The sequence below is a fragment of the Physeter macrocephalus genome, chromosome 19, assembly GCF_002837175.3.
Source record: "Physeter macrocephalus isolate SW-GA chromosome 19, ASM283717v5, whole genome shotgun sequence".
Taxonomy (NCBI): domain Eukaryota; kingdom Metazoa; phylum Chordata; class Mammalia; order Artiodactyla; family Physeteridae; genus Physeter; species Physeter macrocephalus.
Window position 1 is genome coordinate 49858980 of NC_041232.1, and position 21202 is coordinate 49880181.

Sequence of the window (21202 nt, forward strand, 5' to 3'; positions counted from 1 at the left end):
TGTCCTCAAGTCCATTCTCTACGTCTGCATCTTTATTCCTGTCCTGCACCTAGGTTCTTCAGAACCTTTTTTTTTTTTAGATTCCATATATATGTGTTAGCATATGGTATTTGTTTGTCTCTTTCTGACTTACTTCACTCTGTATGACAGACTCTAGGTCCATCCACCTCTCTACAAATAACTCAATTTCGGTTTTTTTTATGGCTGAGTAATATACCATTGTATATATGTGCCACATCTTCTTTATCCACTCATCTGTTGATGGACTCTTAGGTTGCTTCCATGTCCTGGCTATTGTAAATAGAGCTGCAGTGAACATTGTGGTACATGACTCTTTTTGAATTATGCCTTCTCATGCTGTCAAAACCTAAAAGAAGTGAGACCTTCATTCTCATAAAAATTTGTCATGGATATGATTTCTGAGCTCAACCTACACTTGTAGGAACGTTTTTCTGACTTGGATGCAAACGCAGAGAAAGGATATTTCTACATTGCAAAATTCGTTTAACTGTGCCATTCTGCCTAACTATCAATTGGAGTGATTAGTCTTCAATATAATGACATGCTAAAAGGCAAATATTAAGGGAAGAATCTAATAGAATTCTATATATATTAAATTAAAATCATATGCTTGTGGATTAATATCACTATTTGACAATACCTGTCTGCATTTTCACATATGAAATATATTTTAAATATATGAAATATATTTCATATATTTTAAATATATATTATATATTAAATATAACATATATAAATATAATTTTATATATTACATTAAATATGAATGTTTAAATTGTATAATATATTAATATATTGTTAATAATTATTTATTATATAGTTAATAATGTAATAATTAATTGTAATTATATAATTATTAATATATGGTGTATTATATTATATATTTATAAATATATTATTATAAATATCTAATAATTATATCTTATTTCATATAAATATATTATTTATATATAATACTATATAACATATATTAATAATAATATTAATACTATATATTATATACATTATATAATATATACTGTAATATATTATATATAATGTATTATATAATGTATATATAATATATTTATGTATTATAATATAGTAAATATAATGTATATAATATATTATATGCATCATATTAATAATATATGTATTGTAACATATAATATAATATATTATATGTAATTTTAAATGTTATAATGTATTATAATATATATAATATATAATATATGTTATATATTATATATCATAGTATATGTTGTGTATTATATTTTATATGTTTTATATATTATACCTTATATACAATTATAAATTATAACTATATATAATTTAATAATAAATTTTATTATAATTATAAATTTTGTTATATATAATTATAATTATTATATATTATAATATATATTATATGTATTATATTTTATATATTATGCATTTTATATGTATTATCTATTATAATTATATATAACTATAGTATAATTATGTTATAATTATATTTTACTTATATAATTAAATATAATATTAATATTATATTTAATGTTTTATATATTTATTATAGAACATATTTAATAAAATGTATTACATATATTAAATATATTTAATATATATTTATATGTATATTAAAATGTTAAAAATCTCATTACAGATCAGCATTAACAGATGAACATTTTCAATTTGGATGATAGGGAACATTAACTTTTGAACCCTAATTACATGAAATTATTTCCCCTCCCCCTCCAAAAAAAAAGAATTCTATTCTTCCATTAGTGGGCCTGAATGAAAAATTTTAAAGTATACTCAATTATTCTATTTTTAATTTTGCCAATATAAACTTTGTGGAATTTGTTTTCTCCCTTTTTACATAAGAAAACCTTCTCATGGATTTTGCTTCTTGGCAACAGAGCCTAAAATATTTACTATTTGGTCCTTTCAAGAAAAACATTTCTGACCGCTCCCATGGACAGCCAATCACAGGCATTGAACTAGAGGACTGATCACTGCCCAGATCCCACACTGTCTGCTGGGTAGGATGCATATAGGACTTATCCAAATAACACTGCAAATACTTTGAAAACTTAACTGACATTATAGCAACACTAAGAAAACCATTTGGAACTGTGTCCTGAACCAATCCTAGTTTAATGCCTGCTACAATTGAACAAAACAAAACAAAATCAGCAATCTCCTTAGGATTTAACAATCCCCAGTTGACATAAATATTCAAAATGTCCAGGATACTGTCTAAAATTACTCAGCATATGAAGAACCTTGAAAATCTCATCTCCCAAGAGTTTGATTGTCTTTTAATCAATAGATGCCAAACCTGGGATGACACAGATGTAGCATTTATCAGACAACTTTAAAGCAACTATTATAACCATGCTTCATGAAGAAAGGGTCAACACACTTCAAACGTATGGAATGACAGAAATATCAGCATAGAAATAGAAAATATAAAGAGCCAAATGCATATTTTAGAACTAAAAGAGTAAAGTAACTGAAAATTTATAATCCACTGGATGAGCTTAATAGCAGAATAGAACTGACAGAGGAAAGAGTCAGTAAGTTTGTGGATAAATCACTGGAGATTATCCAGTCTGGACAACAGAGGAAAAAAAAAGATTGAAAAAGATATAGAAACAGAGCCTCATCGAATTGTGTGAGAATACTAGAAAGAGAAAAAACATAAAGTACAATAATATTAGAAGAAAATATATTCAGTAAAAGACACAAGGTTCAAGAAGCTCAGCAAACCCAAGCAAGATCAATTCAAAGAAATCTCTCCTAGAGCCATCATAATTAGACTTGTGAAAACTATATAGAAAGAATACTGGAAATTGCCAGAGAAAATGGACATATATCATATAGGGGAACAACAATTCGAATGACTATATATTTCTCATCAGAAATCAAGGACAATAGAAGTTATAAAACGCTGAGGGAAAAGACCTCTCAACTCAGAATTCTGTCTCCAGTGAAAATATCTTTGACGAATAAAGGTGAAATGAAGAAGCTCTTAGATGAAGGGAACAGAATTCATCAACAGCAGACCTGCTCTAAAAGAAATGCTAAAAGTACTTCAGATGAAGTACTGGGAAAAGATAAATAAAAATGTCCCTGTTCAAAGATGAAATGATGTCTACATAGAAAATCCCATGAACTCTACAGAGAAGTTCCTAGAACTAAATGAGTTTATTAAGGGTTGCAGGATAAAAGGCCAACACACAAAATTCAATAGTACTTCTATTTACTAACAAAGAGCAATTGGAAACTGAAATTAATACAACAATGCCATTCACGATAGTTCCAAATAATTGCAAGTCTACCTTTAAGTAATATCATGCATTTCATGTATGGTATAAGACCCATACAACAGTATACTCTCACTTTCCCCCCTCCCAGCTTTTGTGCTATTTTTTATTATACATTTAATTTATACATATGTATACACCACTTTGTGTCCATCCAAATTTCTTTCCAGTATCATTTTGAGACTTCTTTATATATTCTGGATAGAAGTCTTTTGTTTGATATGTGATTTCCAAGTATTTTCTTCCAGTATAGAACTTGTCTTTTCATTCTCTTAATGTATCTTTCACAGATAAAATGTTTTTAATTTTGATAAAATCTAATTAATTTTTTATTTTATACATTGTGCTCTTGATGTCATATTTAAAATTTCTTTGACTAATTCCAGGTCACAGATGTTTTTTCCTATATTTTCTTTTAAAAGTTTTACAATTTATGTTTCACACTTAAACCTATGATCCATTTAGATTAACTTTTTAAAAAGACGATTTTTTTGAGCAGTTTTGGGTTCACAGAAAAATTAATAGGAAGATAAAGAAATGTCTCATATATCCCCTGCCCCCACACCTGCATAACTTCCCTCATTATCAACAAACCCCACCTGAGAGGTACATTTGTTATAACTGATGCATGAACCTACATTGACCTATCATAATCAGTTAAAATCCATAGTTTACATTATGGTACACTCTGGGTGTTGTACATTCTATGAGTTATGGCAAATTTATAATGACATGTATCCATGGTTATAGTATCATACAGAGTGTTCTCACTGCCGTAAAACCCCTCTGTGCTCTGCCTATTCATCCCACTTCCCCAACCCCTAGCAACCAATGATCTTTTTACTGTCTCTGTAGTTTTGCCTTTTCCAGAATGTCATATAGATGAAATCATTCGGTATGTAGCCTTTCCAGATTGGCTACTTAGTAATATGCATGTAAAGCCCCTCCATGTTTTTTCATAATTTGATAGCTCATTTCTTTTTAGTGCTGAGTAATATTCCATTGTCTTTATGTCCCACATTGATTCACATCATTATTTGTCCATTCACCTTCTAAAGGACATCCTGGTTGCTTCCAAGTTTTGTCTATTATGAGTAAAGCTGCTATAAACATCTATGTGCGGGTTTTTGTGTGGACATAAGTTTTCAGCTTTTCAGGGTTAATGTCAAGGAGCATGATTACTGGATCATAGGGTAAGAATATGCTTAGTCTGGTAAGAAACTGCCAAATTGTGTTCTAAAGTGGCTGTGCCATTTTGCATTTCCACCAGCAATGAATGAGAGTTCCTGCTGCTCCCCATCCTCACCAGTATTTAGTGTTGTCAGTGTTCCAGATTTAGGCCATTCTAATAGGTGTGTAGTAGTATCTCGTTGTTTTAATTTGCACTTCCCTGATGACATAAATGTGGGCATCTTTTCATATGCTTATTTGCCATCTGTGTATCTTCTTCGGAAAGGTGTCTGTTAAGACCTTTGGTCCATTTTTTAATCAGGTCATTTGTTTTCTTATTGTTGAGTTATAAGTGTTCTTTGTATGTTTTGGTTAATAGTATTTTATCAGATGTGGGTTTTGCAAATATTTTCTCCCTGTCCGTGGCTTGTCTTCTCATTCTCTTGAGATTGTCTTTTGCAGAGCAGAAGTTTTTAATTTTAATGAAGTCCATTTTATCAATTATTTCTTTCATGGGTAGTGCCTTTGGTGTGGTATTTATGGAGTAATCATTATACCCAAGGTCTTCTAGGTTTCCTCCTATTTATCTTCTAGGAGTTTTATAGTTTTGCACTTTACATTTTGAGTTAATTGTTGTGGAAGGTGTAGGGCCTGTGTCCAGATTCATCTTTTTGCATATGGATATCTAGTTGTTCCAGGCCATCTTTGAGCATTTGTTGAAAAGGTTATCTTTGCTCCATTGCCTTTGCTCCTTTTTCAGAGATCAATTGATTATATCAATACTTATGTGGGCTCTCTATTCCGTTTCATTGATCTATTTGTCTTTTTTTTTTTTTTGCCAGTACCACACTGTCTTGATTACTGTAGCTTTATAGTAAGTTTTGAAGTCAGGTAAAGTCACTCCTCAACTTTTTTCTCCTCCTTCATTTTTGTGTTGTCTATTCTGGATCTTTTGCCTCTCCATATTAACTTTAGAATCAGCTTGTCAATAACCACAAAATAACATGCTGGGATTTTGATTGGGATTGATTACGTTGAATCTGTAGGTCAACCTGTGAAGAACGGATTTCTTAACAATATTTCTTCCTATCCATGAATGTGGAATACCTCTTCATTTATTTAGTTCTTCTTTGGTTTTGCTCATCAGAGTTTTGTAGTTTTCCGCATATAAATCTTATACATATTTTGTTAGATTTATACCTAAACATTTCATTGGGGGGAGTGCTAATTTTATTTCAAATTCTATCTGTTCATTTCTACTATATAGGAAAGCAGTTGACTTTTATATGTCAACCTTGTATACTGCAACATTGGTTAAAATTGCTTATTAGTTCCAGGAGGGTTTTGTTGATTCTTTTGGATCTCTACATAGAAAATCATGTCATCTGTGAACAAAGACAGTTTTATTTCTTCCTTTCCAATCTGTATACCTTTTATTTCCTTTTCTGATCTTAATCATTAGCTAGCATTTCCAGTATGATGTTGGAAAGGAGTGGTGAAAGGATATTCTTGCCTTGTATCTGAACTTAGTGGGAAAGCTACAAGTTTCTCAACATTAAGTATGATGTACTTGTAGGTTTTTTGTAGATGTTCATATCAAGTTGAGGAAGTTCCCTGTATTCCTAGTTTACTGAGAGTTCTTACCATGAATGGGTGTTGGATTTGTCACATACTTTTTCTACATTTATTGATGTGATAATGTGTTTTTTTTAACCTGTTGATGTGATGGATTACATTAATGGATTTTTAAAACGTTGAATCAGCCTTGTATTACTGAGATAAATCCCACTTGGTTGAGAATTTTTCCATCTGTGCTCATAAAAGATAATGGTCTGTAGTTTTCTTTTCTTGTAATCTCTTTGTCTCGTTTTGGTATTACAGTAATCTGGCCTCATAGAATGTGTTAGGAAGAATTCCCTCTCTTCTGTCCTCTGAAAAAGGTTGTAGAGAATTCTTATAATTTCTTCCTTAAATGTTTGCTAGAGTTCACCAGTGAACCAATGTGGGCCTTGTGCTTTCTATTTTGGAAGGTTATTAGTTATTGATTTGGACGGTTATTAATTATTGATTCAATTTATTTAATAGATAAAGGCCTATTCAGATTGTCTATTTCTTCTTGTGTGGGATTTGGCAAATTGTGTCTTAAGGAATTGTTCCTTTTCATCTAGGTTATTACATTTTTGAGCATAGAGTTATTCATAGTATTCTTTGATGATCCTTTTAATGTCCATAGGATCTGTAGTGATATACTTTCATTTCTAATGTTAGTTATTTGTGCTATCTGTTTTGCTTTTAATTAGCCTGGCTAAAGACTTATTGATTTTATTGATCTTTTCAAAAAGCTAGTTTTTGGTTTCATTGATTTTTCTCTGTTGATTTCCTGTTTTCAGTTCCACTGATTTCTGCTCTACTTCCTATTATTTCTTCTCTTCTGCTTACTTTAGGTTTTTTTGTTAACTTTTATTGGAGTATAGTTGCTTTACAATGTTCTGTTACTTTCTGCTGTACAGCAAAGTGAATCAGATGTACATATACATACATTGGATTTAATTGGCTCTTCTTTTTCTGGTTTCCTAAAGTGGACACTTAGATGATTGATTTTAGTTTTTTTTTTTCTAATGTATGCATTCAATGCTATAAATTTCCCTCTAAGCACTGCTTTCACTGCATCCCATAAACTGTGATAAGTTATGTTTTCATTTCTATTTAATTCAAAATATATTTAAGTTTATCTTAAGATTTCTTCTTTGACTCATTTGTTATTTAGAAGTGTGCTGTTTATTCTCCATGTATTTTTGGATTTTCCAGTTATCTTTCTGTTATTGATTTCTAATTTAATTCCATTGTGGTCTAATAGCAGACATTGTATGATTTATATGATTTCTATTTTTTTCAGTTTGTTAAGATGTGTTTTATGGCCCAGAATGTGTTCTATCTTGGTGAATGTACAGTTAATTTTTGTATAAGTTGTGAGGTTTATGCTAAAGTTTGTTTGTTTTTGCATATGATGCCTAGTTGTTGAAACTAGACACTAACACTATTTGTTGAAAAGGTTAGCCTTTCTCCACTGAATTTACTTTGTACATCTGTAAAAACCTCAGTTGATCATATTTGTGTTGGTATATTTCTGGACTCTCTCTGTTTTTCTATTGATCTGTCTATCCATTCTTCACTAATACCACATTGTCTTGATTAATGTAGCTTTACAATAAGTCTTAAAATCATGTTATATGAGCCCTCTGGCTTTGTTTTTTTCTTCAAAATTATTGTGGCTACTTTAGTTCCTTCTTCTTCCCTGTAAGAAACGGAATCTTAGATAAAATGTAAATATTATAGGAAAATATAAATGTAATAACATGACTAAAAGATTTTACTCTGTTATTTGTGCCTTTTAATATGTTATATTAAAATTGTTCTTGATTAGAGTATCTCCCATATACCCATTGACTTTCTGGTAAATTCTTTAGCCTCTCTCCAAGGTGCACTGACTTTACATAGTATTCACTCTGTGGCTTATATGCACTTCAAGAAGAAATATATTAAATTAGGATTAGCAGAGTCCTTTTGTGACAGCACCTCTGTTGAATGGAGAACAAGAGATAAAAAGATAAGTTTCTGAGTATTACCCTCAATTCTGTGTCTGCACATATCTGACTTTCTCTCCATCTATGTAAGTAGTTCTTCTATGAGGTCTGCAGCCTCATAGGCAGGTTCAAGACCACCCTTTTTTCTTAACTAACCTTTTGGCTGATGTTTGACAGATGATTGGGAAACACTTATAAAATATGCAATATCTTCTATTTTTCAGAAACCTGAATGCCAGCCTGGGTTTGCTTTAGCAATTAAAAAGTAGGAAACCTTTGAGAGGAACTGTTTTAGGATTCCTGAGAAGACCTATTTTTGGTCTCCTCGTCCAATGTGGTAATTGGTTATCCTTCTACCTTCTTTATAAATTCATTCTGTCTTAAATTGGTACCATTCCTTTTCTCCCACTGAGGTAAGACTAATATATAGGGATATAAAGAACCATAAGAAGGATTATGAACAGATATTTCCTATAAATATAGATGTTTTAAACCCTAAAATAATCATAAAAATCTGAGTAAATATAAAGACTAATACTATATAACCAGGAAGAATGTATTCTAATAATTAAAATATGGCTACTATTTTGGAAGCCAGAAATAGAATATTTCTTAACAATATGCCAAAGAAGAAAAAGTGTATTATCGTCTCAGTATATACTTAAAAGTTACTTCATAAAATTAATTTTTCATTCCTACTTTTAGTAAGCCAAAAGAAAAAATACTTCTTAATATAATAAAGAATATCTAGATGAGAAATACTTAATAGTGATAAAATAGAATAATTTCTGTTTAGATCAGAATTATACAAAGGTGGCTATAAAACTTGTATTGCCCTGGAAGTTCTAGCCAATACAATAATATAAGAAAAAATAATACAAATATGGGAGAACACATAAACCTTATGATTATCTATATTCATTGTAATTGTTCACCCATAAAACCCATAAAAATCAACTGAAAAAATAAAGAATTGAAAGTTCAATAATGTACAAAACTCAGTCACTATAGGGACTTCCTTGGCGGTCCAGTGGTTAAGACTCCACTTTTCCAGTGCAGAGGACATGGGAGCTACGATCCCACATGCCGTGTGGTGTGGCCCCCCAAAAAAACCAAAAAACTCAATTACTATAAATCTTGATACCAACATTAGCTATTTGAAAGTTAAAATGGGGAGGGGGAAACTCATTTGTAATAGTGATGAAAAAACTCAGAAATTTATAATAATAAACCTAGAAATTTATGGAACCTTTTTGCAAATGTATTTCCTAGCTAAGATGATTAATTGAGAACTTGTATTTATTTCTTCTATTTCCTGAGACACCAGTAAGATGAGAGTAAATTAATGTTTTTAAAGGTGTAAATCCACAAGAGTAAATGGGAGAAGAGTCATCAATATACCTGAGATTTATATACATTTTTGGAAAATGGAAAATGAATGGAGGGTTAGTAACTTAGTAGACAGGACAGAGGAAGCTACCACATAGAAAGCACTGAGAAGGGTATTCAAATGAAAAGAGATTGATGTCACAGAACTTTGTAAAAGTTTGGGAATTGGAAGCAACATGAACAATAAAGAGTGGTGATATGAGGTAGAACTAAAAATAGTATGAGGTGGACACTTGAAGCAAGAATCAAAAAACACAGTACTCCTGCCACAGTGCCATATATGGAATATTAGTCCCAGACAAAAGACTGGAGATGAATTCTCTGGAGAAATTCAACAGAGAAGAGAAGACTCAGGAATGTCATGTACTTTGGAAGAGTAGTTGAGCGCTGAAAATGGGATGAATTCAAAGTATACAAATGGAAAAGGTCGACCTCCTTCCCTGTCCCAGAAGTAGACCACATCTCTCTCCCAGAATACAGAAAGATTCTTCTCTGAAGAAGCTTAATAGTCCCAGGAAAAAGACCTCCAAATACTGACATGAAGTGACACATCCACTTTAGAGAACAGTCTGGCATTTCCTTAAAAAGGTTAAACATAGAATTTGCAATCCCACCCTTAGGTATCGACCCAAGAGAAATGAAAACATATGTTTACTAAAAACACATACATGACTGTTCATAGCAGCACTGTTCACAATAGCCAAAAGATAGAAACAATCCAGTGTCTATCATATGATGAAAGATAAATAAAATGTGGTATATCCATACTGTGGCATATTATTTGGCAAAAAATGGAATGTAATAGGGAGTGACTGCTAATGGGTAGTTTCTCGGGGGCAGGGAGCGGGGAATGAAATGTTCTCAAATTAAATTATGATAGTTGCACAGCTCTGTTAAACTAAAAACCACTGAGCTGAATGCTTTAAATAGGTGTCCTTTTCTGTATGCATATTTTACCTCAATAAAACAGTTTAAAGTTTATAAAGAAGCAATCAGCCACATTGAATGCTGGCGAGACATTATGTAAAACAAGGAATACAAAATGTCCATTGGATTTAGCAGCATGGAAGTCACTGATGAAATTTGGTGAGTTCAATTTTAGTATAGAAGATGAAAGCCAGGTTGGAAAAAATTGAGAAATGGTGTCGTTATGGAAATGAAAGAATGTCTTAAGTGCTCTTAGTTATCTAGTAAACAGGAAAAGACTGAAGGTTCTAGAGTGGATAGTCAATACTAAAAGGTTCCTAAGAAGCACAAATGGAGTCATTAGCCTTGTCTAAGAGAAGGATCACTTCCTTCAGTGTAAAAGGAGGAAATGATAGGTGCTGAAAGACTTGTGACAAAGTGACGACAATTTCTCGTTAATGACCTCCTTTCTCTGATGTGAGAAGCAAGGCCATCTGTTTAGCATAAATTACGAGAAGGGGAAATGAAGAGAGCAGAACAGCTAATTAGAGAAATACAGTAGCTCTGTCAGAAAATGTTTAGCACCCATTTAAGGTTAGTGACTTAGAATCTATATTAGATCTGCTCTTTGTTTCTTTCTTGTTTCTTTGATTTTGTTTTATTTACACTAAGTTTTCCAACTATAATTCACAGAAAAGGCAGACATTTGGATTCATGCAGTATTATGATTTTGCCAGATTTAGGAGAGGGGACAAATATACAGGGGACATGTTTTTAAGAGCTTTGTTAAATGAGTGTTTGGAATGCTGGACCGTGAAATTCAAGTTCAGTAAGAAGTAAAGGGTTGGGAAGAAGGTAAGCTATTAATGGTCCCACAGGACAGAGATTTGAGCTATCTTGTTCACCACTTCACTCCCAGTTCTTAGAGCAATGATTGTTTGAATTAATGGTTCGTTGAGACCAATGGGCAGAGATAGTGGGAATAGTTGAAAAGACAAGCTTGAGGGTAAGACGTGGGCATCAGGAAGTAGTAGGATGTTTGAATTACTGAATTCAGAAGAGATGCTGTTTTAATTGGTCACAAGTTCCTGGATATAAAAAGAAAGCCTTACTGAGAAAGTATTTGACCTGAGAGGTCAAAGAAGTAAGTCAGAGTGCTGGTTGAGTGTCATTCATGTAATGTTGACATTAGCAGGGATGATGGTAACAGTTGAAGGAGAAGACTGAATCAAGTGTTATCATCAGTGATTGAGAGTGAATGAGTAGATAGATGTTACAGATGAAGAGAGGTTGAAGGTGGTAGAGCAGATGACAGAATCCTCAGAGCACTGGGAGTTTAATGAGAGACAGGGAGAATAATGATCAAAAAGCAAAAATGGAAGCAGTGATGATCCAGATACTACCTCTTGGCCCTGAAATATATAGGGTATATTGAGTGTTAACAATTCTCACTGAGAAGGATGTAAGGGAAACATTGACCTCAGGAAAGAGCCAAGTTTCAGTTAAAATAGGAGATTGGAAGGGTTGGGGAAAAAAGAGAGTAAAACTATAGAACGTAATAGGGATAGCAGTACTTTGCTAATTTATGATGAATTGGGGTAGAGAATACCCTTTGGGCATTGACTGATTGAAAAAAGGAATGAGAGACATAGCTGATTTAGTCTCAAAAGACCTTGGATCTAACCTAAGTGCTCTTCAATAGCGGATTGGTTAACTAAATTAAGAGTGCCTCCAGGAGACAAAGTAATCTGAAATCATTAAAAATAATGTTATAAAAAATTGATATGGAAAAAATATTCTCAATATATTAATTGAAAAAATAGTTTACACAATCCATGTGTATATTATCCTTTTTTCTAAAAGGAGAACAAGAAGAATAATTGGATGAGTAATACTTTTATACTGTTTGAAATATATTGTAATTTTTTAAAAGACTAGCTGTCCAAAGATCTAAAAAGCTGCCTATGAGGAAGGTGCTAAAACTTGAACCATAGAACCATTCATTTTTTCAACAAATATTTAGCTCCTACCTTGGGTCAGATACCATTCTTGGCACTGGAGATAATAACATAAACAAAATAATGACCCTACTCTTGTAACTGTTGAAAGAGAAAAGCAAATAAGATCTGAGAGAAGAGTGTCCTAAGCAGAGGATTCAACACACGCACAGGCCCAGAGGTAGGAATCAAGCATACCAGCAGGTTTTTGGCAACCCTGAGCAGCTGTGTTGATGGAGAGGAGTGAGATTTAGAGAAAAAATAATAATAGTTCTGTTTTAGATAGTTTGAGATGCCTATCACACATCCAAGTGGAGATACCAGGCAACAGTTGGGTGTATGAGTCTGGAGCTCGAGAGCGAGGCTGATGTTAGAGCTATACATTTAGGAGTCATTAACATATTGCTGTTATTAAAAGTCATGAGAATGAATGGAATTACCTAAGACGTGAGAACTAAAGATTAAGCCCTGGGACATTCCATCATTTAAAAGGTAAGAGAAGAGGAGGGTAATCGGGAGAGGTCTACTGAAATCACCAAAGATGAAAAAAGAGAGTGGGAAGGGAAAGCTCCTGCATCATGTTTAGCTTTTCATCCAGTGCAGCTTATGCACTGGACCTTGAAATTGTTTCATTTCAAAGTCTTGCCTGGGACTTAAGGGCAGGGTCAGCTACATAACTTATAAGACCAGTGCAAAATGAAAATCCCTTGTTCAAAAGGTAGGGTGAAAAATGCAGTTAAAGGGACTAAACTACAAAGCATTTTCCTTTAAGAAGAAATTTATAAAATAACAGGTGATACATGAGTAATATAAACCCGCAGATAGCAAAAAAAAATTTTTGATGTTATAATTTTATATAATATAATAAATTATAATACCTTATTAATGTGATAACTTGGTTGATCATAATATTTTTCTGGTTCATGTTTTTTCAAATTCATTTATTAGATCATCAAAGTTTATACCTTTAGCAACTTTATTTTTTATTTATTTATTTATTTTTGGCTGTGTTGGGTCTTCGTTTCTGTGCGAGGGCTTTCTCTAGTTGCGGCGAGCGGGGGTCACTCTTCATCGCGGTGCGTGGGCCTCTCACTGTCGCGGCCTCTCTTGTTGCGGAGCACAAGCTCCAGACGCGCAGGCTCAGTAGTTGTGGCTCACGGGCCTAGTTGCATCACGGCATGTGGGATCTTCCCAGACCAGGGCTCGAACCCGTGTCCCCTGCATTGGCAGGCAGATTCTCAACCACCGCGCCACCAGGGAAGCCCCGCAACTTTATTTTAAGTGATATACTTAAAAGCAGATTAGTTGCTCTTGGCAAATGAAAGATCACACATAAATTTTGGTAATTTTTAATTTTGAGAAAGATCTTTCTGCTGATGCAACTGACACTGGAACTGTTAAGGATATTTTATAAGCGGTGACATTCGGATAGATTGCTGATAAATTATTTCAAAATATAAATAGTATATTTTGTATATTATACAAATATAAATAGTATATTTTAGTATATCTAGAACTGATGGTTCTTATGGAACAATTTTTTTTAATGATTTAACTCTTCATACACATAGTTTCATGTATGTATATAAATTTAAATTTGTGCAATGCCATTTTAATGTTTTCTCTGGCATTTTCTGTAACTTATAGAGGTCATATGAGAAACCGAAAGTCACCTAATGGTTTGTAGGTAATTCAAAATGCCTATTATGCTTTCTACTACTGTATCTTAAATTACAAAGAAAAAATTAATTTTAAAACTGTATTCCTCATTAATTGGTTCATTTGAAGCTGCATATAAAAACAATGTTCTTTTCCATCAGATGCAACAATCTTTATATGTAATTTCTGTTTCTCAGCCTGTGGATATTTGCTTTGCAATGTTGCAGCAGTTTTTAAAACCAGAGATTCTAAACTCTTTGAAGATTTCTGATATCTCTTTGATACGCTATATTACAATGTCCATGCATGTGCTTTTATTTTGTAATAATTTACTGACGTTTATTGCCTAAACACTAGCAGTTCTTATCCCAGTGCTCAGGTCAGAGAGCTAATATTTTTGCCGTGGGGATGAGCTCTGGGAAGATAGGCAAGCCAGCCTTCCATGACTGCCACCACCACTGCTGCTTCTGCCACCGTCACCATCACTACTCTGGGGCCCTGCACCACCCCAGACTGCTTCTGGCATGAATGTGCATACCAAGCAGGCAGCCAGCTGTTCGGCATACACACTGTGCTGTGGGCCAGAACCCACATATACATGCCTGGCATATCTCCTCTGTTCACGCACATGCTCCCTTGTCCCATCAGATTTTATTGGGTTGGACAAAAAGTGCCTTTGGTTTTTAAGTAAAGATAAAAGACACATTTTTCATTTTCACCAAGAACTTTATTGAACAACGTATTTACCCTTTTGTTCCATTACCTTCTGCCATTTTTCAGGCAACTTCATAATTCCATCTTCCCAAAACTTTTTATCTTTTTGAGCATAGAACTCTTCCACGTGCCTCTTACAGTCTTCCAGGGAATTGAAATATTTTCCATTACGACGAATGAATCAGAACTTCCCAGCCAAGCTGTAGCAGTTTTTGCCTGGTCTTCAAAGAAACATGCAGTCTTGCGTTATCCTGATGGAAGATTATGCATCTTCTGTTGACTAATTCTGGACACTTTTTGTCGAGTGCTGCTTTCGGTTGGTCTAAGTGGGAGCAGTACTTGTTGGAATCAATTGTTTGGATTTCCTGAAGGAGCTCATAATAGAGGGCTCCCTTCCAATCCCACCATATACACAACATCACCTTCTTTGGGTGAAAACCAGGCTTTGTTGTGGTTGGTGGTGGTTCATTTCCCTTGAGTACTTATCACATGTTAATTTATACCAACTCATTAATTTGATCCTAACAGGATTTCTGTTGGTCCCTTACGCATGACAAACTGAACTGAGAGACTGAGTAACTCTCCCTAAGTCACAGAGCTTGCACATGGTAGAGCAGAGATTTCAGCCAAGTCTGTCTGGCTGCACAGAAGTTGAGAGACAGCATAGTGTCCCGTGTACAAAGGCTGGAAGCAAATGACCTGGGTTCAAATCCTGACCCTGCCGTGTAGTGTCTTCTTCTTGCTAGATGAGTTACTTCTCTGAGCCTTGCTTTCTTCGTGTATATAATGCGGATCAGAGTACTACAGGACCGACCTCATAGGATTATGTAGAGGGTTAAATGAAAGTGAGATACATGTCAAGTATTGAGAACAGTGCCTGATGCTTTAGTAAGCCTGCGATAAATGTTGCTACGAATATTGTTATTGTTATCATGATTACTTTGCCCACTCCACAGTCTGTCTTCACAGGTTAGAAAAGAATGTTAGTAGTCAGCAGAAAAGAAGAGCTTAGAGACAGACAGACAGCAGAGCCCCTCTGGAGTTTACCTTCCCTAAAGTTCCCCTAGAAGGCCCTCCTGTGTACGATGTGATCTGTGATCTGATTCTTGCCCTGGGCAGCCCATCTCTCTGGGCTTTTTGGATTTTAATGTTTTACTGATCTGTTCATTTTCTGTCTGGGTTGTATGTGTTACAGGTATGAGACATCTCTATTGGATTTGGTTCAATCTCTGAGTCCCAAGACTGCTTCCAAACCGCGGCCCCATCGCTCCAGAGAAGCTGGGTCATGGCATCACAGTACTTGCCTACTCAGTCCTCTAAAATCAACCTGGAACAAGACCAGGGCAGGCAGGACCCCTGAAGACCTGGAGGAGGATCAAATTCTGGAAGATATCTTTTTCATTTGACACTGAAGCACATGCTGCAAAATTTCCATCAGAAATGAGTGGGTGTTTTTATATACTGATCCAGGATTTTAAATTATTTGACTGCAACGTAATTGTGTCTCTCCTTTCACAGGGAGGGACCTATCTCACTAGCACCCTGTTACGTGCCGAATATAGAAATCATTCTAAAAACCCAGGGTGTTTCTGATCAGACCAATCAGTAGATAACACATTAAGGACAGATGGGGGTGGAGGACAGTAGCTGTTCTATGCCAAGCAGAGATTAGAACATTAACATAGGACACTTACTGCATGGCAGAGGCCTTTGCATACTCAGCCTCATTCAAGAGTGTTTCCTTCTCAGTATTGTGCTGGAAAAGGTGGGCTCTCTTTTGTACACAAGGAAAACCTTTCCATTGAGAGATCCCTCTAGTTTAAACGTAGCCCCTTTGTAACATAAGCAATTTCAGAAAGATAGACCCTTGTACCTCTCCACCCTGTTTTCTTACCACCTACCTCTTTCTAAGCCAGTCAGTTAATTCTGAGGTTAGAGTTGGTGGTGCCCCTCCCATCACAAGCAACACTGAGGGCCAATTGTGAGTCAGTCTCAGCAGTCATCAGCCTGGCCACTGCCCACCCTATAACCAAAAGGGCTTAATGAGCTCGAGGGAGGCCCTCCCAACCCTTAGAAACCAGCATTAGATTACACAAGCGAGTACTGCCCTAGGGGAGGCACTGGCCTGAAATGCTTGTCCTATGGTCGGTCGGCCATTTCCCGGGATAAATAAGAGCACTCTCTCAGTATTTTTCCTTGCCCCAGGTGTCTGTTTTATTCACCCTGGTGAACTTCCCATCAGCTGCTACAGGCTGACAGACTTCCCCCCGGCCTCCCCTCTCTCCCCATGTGGAGTCAAGGCCCCGACTGACCACGCCTTGCACGTGCCCTGCTCAAGACCACTGTCTCATGGCCCCAAAGAACCACCTCCACTTGCCAGATAATGTTCCACCACCCCACGCAGAGTCTCCCCCTTTCTGCCACTGGGCCTCACAGAGAAAGCCTGTGGAGGAAGTACACTCGAAACGTACTCTCTCTGCTCTCCTGTTCGGCAGAGCTCTTGAGATAGGTCCCTCAGCTTACAGTGGGCCCTAGTGCCCTCTCAAGCTTATGGGCAGTATGATGAGCCTGGTAGAGCCAGTGAGTTTAAAACTTTCCAGTCATTGGAAGCCAGGGGAAGATATGCATTACTTGATGACTTTATTTGGTGTGGAGCGTGTTGCTTTTTTCTCTCTCCCTTTCACCAACCCCTGGCCTGAACTGAGACTAAGCCTGTCAGGCATTATTGGTAGCTAACGTCAGACCATGCAGGGCAGCCTGCACTTAGTGAGACTGCATGGCTTCCCTGAAGTCTTTATCAAAACTAGATTATTTCAGCCAACAAAAGCCTTCTGGAGCAACTTCCTTGTCTGGGTAAATCCAAATCTCATTGTCTCTTCAGACTGAGGCCCTGTCACCTCCGCCCAACCTTCCTTCACTTGGGTCTTTTTGTTCTTTGGAGGAGAGAAGAATATAGCCTACCATATTCTTAATCTGAGGTAAATATCAGGTCAGGACAAACCAGTTGTAGTCATTCAGTTGAAAGGTTGAAAATTATTATTATTATTTTTTTTTTTTTTTTTTTTTGCGGTACGCGGGCCTCTGACTGTTGTGGCCTCTCCCGTTGTGGAGCACAGGCTCCGGACGCACAGGCCCAGCGGCCATGGCTCACGGGCCCACCCGCTCCGCGGCACGTGGGATCCTCCCGGACCGGGGCACGAACCCATGTCCCCCGCATCAGCAGGCGGACTCTCAACCACTGCGCCACCAGGGAAGCCCAAGGTTGAAAATTATTGCAGATTACAATTTCCTCTTAAAGTTCACCCCTAAGAAAGTAACTGAATCAGTTTCATCCCATTCCAGAAGACTTTGGAAAATAGAGCTTTCTTTGGTGTGGCCAAAAACTGGGTGAAAACAAACAGAGAGCCCTTGACCATTTTCTCAGTTAAATTTAGGTTTCCAGAGCTATCTTTTCCTCGCCCCATGTGTCATGACCACCTTAAGTACACCCAGCTCCCTCGGATCATCCATAACCACACTTTCCTATTCTGGACACCAGTGTCCTTACTACTCTCTGGCGTAAGAGGATGCCAGAAAGACCAAGAAAAGGATTGTGATTTCTTCAAGAAGCTTGTTTGCCTTTAGAACAATCATAAACAGGACCTAAACTAAAGGCTTTGGGGGGGTCACAAGCCACAAAATGGAGTTTAATTGCTTCTTTACCTCTCCTGAATGAGCAATTTGGAAGAGCAAAGATGGATTTTCAGCAGAGCATCAATCAACCCATTTTTCATGTGCCACATTTCCCGCCCCCGCCAGTTGCCTTTCTCTATCCTGTAGGCATTTCCTGGTCGTCAGGGCAATAGGATGTGAATTTGTGTCTAGTCTAACATCTTCATTATGAATTGAACAATATATGTTAACATTTTAATCTGTGTCTCACTTTGAGATCTATATATATGTATGAAAAGGTTGTTGTAGAGCCTCGAGGCTTTTGTAGAGCCTAGAGGCTTGACCTAATTGCAGACTAACCTACCAAGGGAGAGGGCCTGGCACACAGGAATCTGCCTTTCCTCCCTGTTAAGCTCTCCCAACAGTGACTGGCTGTAATGCACTTGCCCAGCCTCCAGCCATTTCCCCAAAGCAAGACTGGACATGTGTTGGCGATGCTGCAGGTAGTGTTACCACATTGCCTACCCTGCTTCCCACTGTTCAGAGAGAGAAAGACCAATCAGTGTTTACAAAACAGGGCAGGACAAACGCCCATGGAAGCTCCTTAAGTAGGGCCCAAAGTGCTTGATTTAGAAGACCAAAGTCAGTCAAGGAGAATCTTTCTCTGACAGCCACCCTTCCAGGAGGCACATTTGTGTTTACAAACCTGACCTCCATGGGGGGACTTATCCAGAGCACCCCGAATGTCACGGGGATGGAGGGGCTCTCTCCTCCCACAGAGCCATTCCTTCCACTTGGCGCTGTTTTCAGCACCATTGTTCACATGAGAGATTTGAGGTTCAGAAACTCTGGGGAGGGGACAGGCCTAAAGGAGCAGAGCTGGATGAAGTCTGACGTCATAGCCAATATCTCAGTGGCTATTTTCCCCATGTGGTTTTGATATTGAATTGTTCCTTGAACAGCCCCCATCGGATAAGTGGAGTATAGCTTGAAAGCAAGAGAAGAGCCTCAGGTTATCAAAATGTTATTTCTCTTAGTATTTGTTAAAAGAACAGGAACATATGGTCAGTTGAAAGAAAGGAAGTAGTTTGCCACATCCTACAGTTTTTCCTGGCTGAGTCCGGTTCACTCCCATCACATGAACACCAAGCCTCCTCTAGGTTGTGTGGTCACTAGAATGGGAGCTTCCATCTATGCACACCTCTGAGTCCCTTCTTTGTGCTTTTCCCCAAAACTGCTTAGCAAAGAAATGTCTCGGCATTTTGACACAGGAAAAATAGTGCTTCCTAGTTGGCTTTCAGTGCTAGGAGAACATAGGCGAGGGCTTAGGTACCTAAAATGCCCAGTTCTGAGATCACCAAGACAGCCAGTTCTGTGGATTCAACCAAGACAGCCAGAGACCCTATCCTGCCCCTGCTCCCCCAGTCAGCCTGACACCTTCCCCTGAACCAGGAGGCTTTGCAGCTCCCCTCAGAGACAGAGGTGGCAAGGACAAAATCACCACTCAACTGGCTCCCAAACTGAAAATGAGCTAAGTAATCGTTGCCCCGATTGTAATAAGATAACCCTTGAGTCTAGGAACAAAGCTAGAGATGAGTAGGGTGAGGCTGACACCCCAGTCCTCAGAGGAAGAATAACCGGGCAGCTAGAAAACCAGTTTCATAAATGAGTAGCCAGCTACACAGTTCCTCAGAGTTTCTCAGAGTTGCTATTCAAAGTGGATTGTTCCTGAGCCCCTTGGGCTCCATTGTTCCATTTAGAACTGAGACTTTCTACCCTCTCAGGCTTCAGCTCCATAGCTATTCTCCCTCCCATCCACCTCCACCACGTGCACACTCAGAATTGATTGAGCACCTAGAAAATGCTCAGGGCCTTTTCTACCTCCACTCCTTACCCGCCCCCCCCACCCGCCCCGCTGCCATAATCCCATCACCTTCCAGAGTCACAGAATTCTGTGGCTGGATTGGACCTTAGAGCCCATAGAATCGAGCACCTGGAAAATGCTCAGGGCCTTTCCTACCTCCACTCCTTACCCGCCCCCCCCCCCCACCCGCCCCGCTGCCATAATCCCATCACCTTCCAGAGTCACAGAATTCTGTGGCTGGATTGGACCTTAGAGCCCATAGAATCCATCACTTTCATTTTACAGATAAAGAAAGTTCAGAGAAAGGTGAGCTCTCGCATCCTGTCAGTGGCCAGTCTGGCTGGTACCCTCCCCACTGCAGGGCATCACTACCTTGATCTGGTGTTCCAAGATGAACATTTTTAAGAATCTCAACTAGGACTGAACATTCTACCACCATCTGTTAGAAGTGAGCTCTCACAAACCATTTGGGCCAAGGGGGCAAAAATGCAGCATGTCCATTCGTCACGGGGGTTTTAGGTCAGTAACCCTCAAGTGCCACCATCTGGAACTTCTTTCTGTTTGTGGAGGTGGAGGCCATGGGAAAGCTATCTCAAGAAATATCCCTCGGAAAAAGATAAATCTCTCCAGGTAGCATGATGGTAGCATAATGGACATCACTGTCTTCTCTAAGTAATAAAGGCTGTTACAGCCCTAGTTAAGACTTCTTCTGAAAAGACAGTGGCCAAAATGAGTGGCCTCCACTTCAATTGGTAGGGGAGGTGGCTAGTAAAACCAGTAGGAATGACCTATATCATATGTTGCCAGTGGGGCGACCACTTTGACCATGACTTGCCAGAACCCAAGGCTTGTCTTCATCAGTGCTGTTGGCCAGTTGAGTGGCTCCCCTGGGCCCAGCATTGTGTTAGATGTTGTTGATCCCACTAAAGAAGAGGTTAACAGCACAAGCTGTGGAAC

At 37.2% G+C, this 21202-nt stretch overlaps 1 protein-coding gene across 7 annotated transcripts in view; it reads left to right on the forward strand.

Annotated features, from left to right (window-relative positions):
* KIAA1328 (KIAA1328 ortholog) overlaps window positions 1–20288 on the forward strand; it is a 393845-nt gene extending 373557 nt beyond the window's left edge. For all 7 annotated transcript variants that reach the window (XM_024120502.3, XM_024120503.3, XM_028480601.2 and 4 more), the window contains one exon: window positions 15926–20288. In XM_024120502.3, the coding sequence (XP_023976270.2) occupies window positions 15926–16136 (211 nt within the window). In that variant the 3' untranslated portion in view covers window positions 16137–20288. The remainder of the gene's footprint in view (window positions 1–15925) is intronic.
* Window positions 20289–21202: the final 914 nt, after the last annotated feature.